Genomic DNA, 8,331 nt, shown 5'->3' on the forward strand with positions numbered 1-8,331 from the left:
ACCCATTTTACCACCAATAAAGATGGAGGGTGTTTGATTTTGTGCAGTTTTCCACACTTTACACAGGATATCAGCCACAAAAGTTACACTAAAGATCCATTTGGCAACAAATATCCTCCGTTTTATTGCTGTAAAAATTGTACATAACAACACAAACATATACATATAATTACGCCCTATGTCAATTTCTCTACTTTTCAAAATTTGATCAAAGAGTAAGAGAAAAGTGGTTGTAGACTTCAGATTTTATTAGGAGAACTTTATAGCGAATTAAAGAAACTCTCTTAACCCATATTTGTGAAGATGAGATGTAACCAATGAAAAGACACTAATGCCCTCCAAAATACAAGATGATCCTTAATGTAACCAAAATAAGAGACCTAATCTGTTAACAAATACCAATTCTTGTCCTACAAGATTGTCAAAATAGTTAGCAGAAAGGAATAAAACATGCTACTTCTTGAAAATATCTACCAAATTAGAAGATACCCATTTACCAGAGATCCATTCTTGATGTCGCCTCAAATCAGATTGTTTAAACACCATTTCCTCCTCCGTTCCCCTGAAGTAAACCTCATATTTCTGTTTGCCGATAACTTTAGAAATCACACCCACCCACCACCCATCGTTGTACAGAGCATCAACTTCTTCAAGCTCACGATAATGGTCAACAACCTCTTGACCAGGATGAGGACGAATGTGGTTGCTATCAACCACTTCCGTCAAAAACTCTGTGTCTTCATCGTTCCTCAATGATTTATACTGAATCAACAAGTTTCCTGAACTTACTTGTTCAATCACTGTAGCAGCGAACCAAGCACCTTGGAAACCATCTTCATCACTGCACACTTCCACCAAATCCCCTCTATTGAATCTATCCTTGTTGCAAGATACCTGCGGAAAATAAAGGAAATTTATGAAACCATTGACGCAAGCTCATGAAAGAGTTTATTACCTTCGATTGTTCATCCTCTAATGTTGTCATTGATTTTAGCTTTCAGTATTATGTCCAATTTAATCGAAGAAACAATTTTGGAGAAGGATTCAGCCGTAAAAGTTTCAATTTCTAAAACCCAATTTTTGTGCGAGAGTTCATATGGGGAGAAAGAGGCGTAGGGCTTCTGTCAAAACCCTTATTTAATCCAAGATTAACCCGCAAAGGTGATATTTGATAGGCTGCTAGGTAAAAAAAGCAAATAAAAAATAAATAAATAACATTTTCGTACAACGGTCAGATTTTAGCATTCGTGTACAATAAGGAGCCACATTTTAAGTTTAACACAATTTTCTTTTCTTCGAAAAATATAGGGTAGAGTAAATTACACGAATGGTTCCTATGGTTTGGAGTAATTTGCGTGCTTGGTTTCTAATTTATTTTTTTAACTCGGAAGATCCCTATGGTTTGTTTTTGTTACGTATTTGGTCCCTACTATTTATTTTTGTTACGCGTTTGGTCCTATCTTATCTAAAAAGACTATTATTTAAAGAGGAAAAAATGATGGGGTAGGTGAGGTAAGGTGAGGGGTGGGATTAGGGGTGTGTTTATTTAGATAAATTAAAAAAATCAAGGGCATAATAGTCTTTTTAGGTAAGATAGGGACCAACCGCGTAACAAAAACAAAAAGTAAGGATCTTCCGAGTTAAAAAAAAAAGTTAGGGACCAAACACGCAAATTACCCTAAACCATAGGGACCATTTGTGTAATTTACTCTATAGGGTAATTACATTAATCGTTGTTAAAACGCTAATTTATTCTTTATTATTAAAAATTGACTGTTATGATCCTTTTTTGCTTGAAACTTGCTCGTTTAATCATTTCGGACATAAAGAGACAATCTTTTTCTCATTTATTTCTTTTTTTTATTTACTTTATAGGGATAATGACTTATGACTTGATAAGGTAAGATTTTTTAAAATGTATATATCTATTCCTTATTCTTTTATATATATATATATATATATATATATATATATATATATATATATATATATATATATAAAATAAACCCTTATACTTTATTAATATATACATATTAGGTCATTTTTACCGGATTCTACAGGTTTTGCTAACGTGGAAAGATGTATTTTACAAAAAAAAAAATAAGGACTAAATGTGTACATTTCAAAAAGTATCTTACCCTATCAAATCATTTTCCCTTTCTTTTAGTTTGTTGAAATGAAATACCCATGTGGCATCCACATATCCAGAACGAGATTTTACCAACTTTTATTCATCATGAAAAAGAGGGAGAACCCCGATCTCCGACGACTCCTTTGTGTGTTCCTACACATCACTGGTAGCAAGGAGGAATGATGGCAAAAACAACAAAGTCGAAGGGGGAGGCAGGAGGAAGTAGAGACGGTAGTTGGCGGCGAGGAACTGCTCTGGTAGCCCCCTCGTCGATTCTTTCTTCTTTTTCTGGCAACATATCTCAAAGATGGAGGCAAAGAGAGACATATCGGAGAAACACAACAGGTAAAGGGTGTTTCGTTGTTATTGTTCGATTGGAAGGAAGAGAGACGAGAAAGAGAAGGGTCGCCGCCCTTTTCTTGTTGCTGGAGGATCACACACCTCCGGTGACTAAGCTAATTAATTGCTATTTAGTGTCATTTGTGCTTCCACATCAGCAAAACCTGTAGAATCTGGTGAAAAGGACCTAATGTGTACATATTAATAAAGTATAAGGGTTTATTTAAAAAAAAAAAGAATAAGGACTAAATGTGTACAATTCAAAAAGTATCTTACCCCCATCAAGTCATTTTCCCTAAAAGAAAATTTGTATATGATTGGTATACCGGGTATAGTCGGTCACAAGGATTGCATTGTTACAAAAAATAAAGTATAAGGGTTTATTTTACAATATATATATATATATATATATATATATATATATATATATATATATATATATATATATATATATATATATATATATATGTTGGAATAGTGTCTAAGGTTATAACTATATTCGGTGGTGCATGGTCCTTTTGGGTTGCCTTCACCATAGCAACTTGAAGGATGATTTGTTAAGAGAGAGTAAATATTATAAGGAATAATATTTGACTATTTGATTAATATAAGTCATAAATTAATTGGTATTAATTGGTGACTTAAAGAGATTAATTAAATAAGAGGGTATAAACTGTCAATTGTTTGATAGTTAGACTTTAGACTGTAAATCCATTAGGATGGACCTTGGACGGATTCTAAGAGCTTTAGGATAGCTCAAAATCGTCCATAGGGTTATCTATGGAATGGATTTGGATAGCCTTAAGAGAAGATTATCCAATTAGGGTTTAGGGTGAAACCCTTAAGGAGTCTGATAGTATAAATAGACCCTATGGATGTGGGAATTCGATACACAACCTTAAGCAAGGATACTCTGGCCGAATTCATCCCCTCCCCTCTCTCCTAAATCATCTTGCTTGCTATTGGTGTTTGTAAGCCATTAGAGGAGTGACAATTGTGACTCTAGAAGCTCCAAGACAAACAAGATCAACAAGGGATTCAAAGGTATGATTCTAGATCTGTTTTAATATTGTTGTTTAACCTAATTAGCCATTAGAAGTCTTGGATTCAAAAGCATGTTTATTAGAAAGCCTAGATCCAAGCAATAGGGTTTTGCATGAGCACATAGGAAAGTTCTTATGGCTAAAACCCAACAGTGGTATCAGAGCCTAGATTGGTTTTTCTTTAAATTGTTGCTTGAATAACTGAAACAAACCTGCAAAATTCGATTTTTTGGGTTTTGAGTCACTGACTCGTCGAGTTCCAAGGTGGACTCGTCGAGTAGGCCTGACTCGGCGAGTCCCCTTGTGCACTCGGCGAGTCCAGGCGTCAGGAATGGCCAGATTCGGGATTTTTTCATAATTATCTTATTACCTTAATCATATTAGATCAATGTAAATCCGATTTTTTGATAAATATGACTGTTATCTTGATCTAATTAAAGATATTTATCATCTAATAAAATATTTAATTTCCTTATATGATAATAATTAATTATTTTGGTAATTATCTTCAAAGAAATCAAGATAAAGATAATTAGAAAATTAATTGTTAATTGTAATTATTTGTTATTTGATCCTCTATGTTTTTAAATGTTTAAAACCTACCCTAAAGTTTTGAAATTTATATTTGTGATTAAAAGTTTTAATTTAGACAACTTAAATTTCAAACCCTAGATTTTGAAAAGTTTAAAATGCAACCCTATACTTATATAATATTACTAGAATAATATATATATGTATAACTAAATGCTAGTCTTACCGCTAGTAGGCCTCATTCACGAAGCCGATCTATAGGGTGGGTATAAGGTTGCGGCCTATAAAATGGCGCTTAATGGGTGTACACTCACACCCACCGCTTGCTTGATTGGTGGAGGGTCGTTAGCCGAACGGGTAGGATAGGGCAAACCTCATCCTCTCATTAAAAGTATAATAAGAAATACGAAGTAACTAAACTTTCTTTTAAAATTTCCCAATCTTAGTTACTTTAGGAAAAGTGAATTGATGCAATCCCATGAAATTACACTTTGCACCTTGCTAAGATGTTAGTGGAGCGTGTGTGGTTTACCGGAACACTAATTGGTTCTAAGCGAAGGTGGCAAAGGGTGATTCATTGTTCATCATAGTTCGATGGAGTGTGTGTGGTTTACTGGCACATCGAATAGGTGATCGTTACAATGAAGGCACCATGTGAATTTGCATGGTAATTCACACCCGCTTTGTGATCCTCGGCATCCCAGTCACAAACAAGAGGGGCATATCGAGATTTAAACATGCCATTGGATAGTTCAATGAATCTCATCCGAACCTAGGAATTCTCAAAAACACTTAGGACTAAAAGTTTAAGTTTTGTGATGGAGAATTAGTGAATCGTCATTCACTTACCTTCAATTTATTTGCATGTTAGATTACGGCATCCCTTTTCTAGTATGTAAATGTTATTGTTGGATCTTAGCCCTAATTTTTCTTATTGGGTGATAATTAGGGATTCTTGTTCTAATCAATCTTTGTCCTTTCTATAGATGTCAAACGCAAACAACGCTGCTGCTAGTTCTTTCACGTTGATGAGCCTTTGCCAAAAGGTCACCTTCGATGGAACGAACTTTGGCGAATGGATAAGATACATTCGCACCATTGCTCGCTATGAGGATAAAGAGTATGTCCTCGACGAGAAGCTCGAGAAAATCAACCCCGAAGTTGCTACTCCCGCCGAAATCACCGCCTTTGAAACCCATGAGCGAGATGCAACGAAAGTACATTGCATCATGATCGCCACCATGAACTCCGAATTCCAAAAGTCCTACGAGGACATGTATCCATACGAGATGCATCAAGACTTGTTGGAGAGGTACCACCAAAACGCGAGACAAGAGGGTTACGAGATCTTCACTAACATGATTTCCGCCAAGATGGGTCATGGAGAATCTCTTACCGTGCACTTGCAAAAGATGCAAAGGTATGTCGACCGCCTTCGCAAGTTAAATGTTGACTTCGGCGAAGACTTGGCGATCGACATGGTGCTTCACTCTTTGCCTCCGATGTACAATCAATTTAGGATGACCTACCACATGAACAAAGAGGAGGTCACTCTAAGTAAACTCCAAGGTCTCTTGAGGGTTGCTGAGAGCAATTTCAAGGACAAGTCTGTTGCACCAACTCCCAATCCATCCGCTGCTCCTGTCTTGGCTATTGGTCAAGGGAAGGGAAAGAAGAGGAAAGCTTCTTCAAATAACTATCGAAAGATGAAAGCCCGAGATGGTTCCTCTTCTAGTGGGACCAAAGTTGATCCCTCTAAGCCCTGCTCTAACCCGAAGGAGGCAGAGTGCCACCACTGCCACAAGATAGGACATTGGAAGAGAAGCTGCCCGGATTACCTGCAAGCCATCAAGGAAGGAAAGATCAAGCCATCTTTCGCAGGTATATATGCAATCAAATCTAACGATTCTAATCAGGCTATTTCTTGGGTTCTTGACACCGGTTGTGGTTATCACATTTGTTCTAATGTGCAGGGACTAAAAAGAAGTAGGGATGTGGAGCAAGGAAGGATCAATCTAATCATGGGGAACAGAAGATCGTCGCCTGTGACCAAGATTGGAGTGTATTCGTTAGTGCTTAGGAATAGTTTAGTTTTAGATTTGAACAATTGTTGCTATTCGCCAGAAATGGCTAGAAACATCATTTCATTTCATGGTTTATATAGACAAGGATTTAGATTTTCTTTTAATAATGAGAATGGTTCTATTTTGGCTTATCTAAATGGTGTCTTTTACTTTGAAGCTATACCATGTAATGGAATATATGAAACTGTTATGATTGTTGATAACTTAGGAAATGATGTTTTGAATATTGATTCTTCCACTAGTATGGATAAAGCATCCTTGTGGCATTGTCGTCTTGGACATGTCAACAAGAAACGCATAGCCCAACTCCAAAAGGATGAAGTGTTGGAGTCATTCAACCTTAGGGAAGATGACACATGCGAGTCTTGTTTACTTGGAAAGATGACTAAGTCACCCTTCACGAGTACTTGTGAAAGGGGTGAGGGGCTATTAGACCTAATACATACCGATGTATGTGGACCTTTTAGATCAACCACGAAGGATGGGAACCGCTTCTATGTGACTTTTACCGATGATTATAGTAGATATGGGTATATCTATTTAATCAAGCAAAAGTCAGAAACCTTTGAAAAGTTCAAAGAGTTCAAGAATGAAGTGGAGAATCAATTGGGCAGGAAAATCAAGATGCTTCGATCCGATCGAGGAGGAGAGTACCTAAGTCTTGAATTCCACGATTATCTCAAGGAGTGTGGAATAGTTTCGCAATTGACGCCTCCTAGGACACCGCAGTTGAATGGTGTGGCAGAAAGGCGTAATCGAACCTTATTGGATATGGTTCGCTCTATGATGAGTCGTGCTTCACTACCTATCTTCTTTTGGGGGTATGCCTTAGAGACTGCCGCCCATATCCTTAACCGAGTCCCTACTAAGAAGGTTGCCAAAACACCTCACGAGATGTGGACGGGGAAAGCTCCCTCGTTGGCACATATCAAGGTTTGGGGTTGCGAGGCTTTCGTAAGACGAGATACTCACGAAAAGCTTGAACCTCGAAGTGAGCGATGTATTTTCATCGGCTACCCGCAAACTTCCTTTGGATATCTCTTCTATAGACCGAAAGATAATGTTATCTTTGTTGCGAGGAGAGGAGTTTTCCGAGAGCGAGAACTCATAAGCCAAGTAGACAGTGGGAGGCAAATCGAACTTGAAGAGATTCAAGAGTCGATAGATGAAGGAACCTCTACCGCTGGCATTCAACCCGAGGAGGAAACTCCGGTTGAACCGATTGACGAATCCTTACCTCTTAGACGTTCCGATAGAGTTAGAGTTCATCCCCAGTTTTATGGTTTTCATATCACTACCGAAGGGGACACGTATATTAGTGATGGTACACTAGTAAATCTTGATGAACCTAATAGCTATAAGGAAGCCATGGCAGGCCCGGAGTCTGCGAAATGGAAAGAGGCGATGGATAGCGAGATCCAATCCATGTACGATAACCAAGTTTGGAATTTGGTTGATTACGTGCCCGAACGTAAGACCTTAGGGTGCAAGTGGATCTTCAAGAAGAAGACCGACGTGGATGGGAACGTACACACATATAAAGCGCGATTGGTTGTGAAGGGCTTTACTCAAACTCCCGGAGTTGACTATGATGAGACCTTCTCACCAGTTGCGAAGATTAAATCTATTAGAGTGATGCTAGCAATTGCCGCATTTCATGATTATGAGATTTGGCAAATGGATGTCAAGACCACTTTCCTTAACGGAAAGTTGGCTGAGGATGTTTACATGGTTCAGCCAGAGGGGTTTGTGGATCCGAAGCATCCGAATAGAGTGTGTAAGCTTGAGAAGTCCATTTATGGACTTAAGCAAGCGTCTCGCAGATGGAATCTTTGCTTCGATGAGAAAGTTAAAGAGTTTGGATTTGTACGAAGCGAAGACGAATCTTGTGTATATGTCAAAGCCAGTGGGAGTATAGTAAGCTTCCTCGTTCTATATGTCGATGACATATTACTCATAGGAAACGACATCCCGACTCTGCAGGAGGTTAAGTCCTGGCTCGGGAAGTGCTTCGCTATGAAGGACCTCGGAGAGGCTTCTTACATTTTGGGAATAAGGATAGTAAGAGAAAGAAGTAAGAGACTAATTGGACTTAGTCAGAATACTTACTTGGAGAAGGTACTAAAACGTTTTAGTATGGAAAACTCAAAGAAGGGAGAACTACCGATACAAGGAAATGCCAAGTTGAGTAAGACTCAAAGAC

At 38.0% G+C, this 8,331-nt stretch overlaps 1 protein-coding gene across 1 annotated transcript; it reads right to left on the reverse strand.

Moving 5' to 3' along the window:
* Nucleotides 1-227: 227 nt before the first annotated feature.
* LOC145001349 (Plant Tudor-like protein) lies at nt 228-1,155 on the reverse strand. Its single transcript, XM_078960722.1, has 2 exons — nt 956-1,155; nt 228-894 (listed from the first exon to the last, which is right to left on the reverse strand). Exons 1-2 carry the CDS (start codon nt 983-985, stop codon nt 454-456), a joined length of 471 nt encoding a protein of 156 aa, XP_078816848.1. The 5' UTR covers nt 986-1,155; the 3' UTR covers nt 228-453.
* Between the last annotated feature and the right edge of the window lie 7,176 nt (nt 1,156-8,331).

The sequence above is a fragment of the Lactuca saligna genome, chromosome 6 (assembly GCF_052625555.1).
Source record: "Lactuca saligna cultivar CGN05327 chromosome 6, ASM5262555v1, whole genome shotgun sequence".
Classification (NCBI taxonomy): Eukaryota; Viridiplantae; Streptophyta; class Magnoliopsida; order Asterales; family Asteraceae; genus Lactuca; species Lactuca saligna.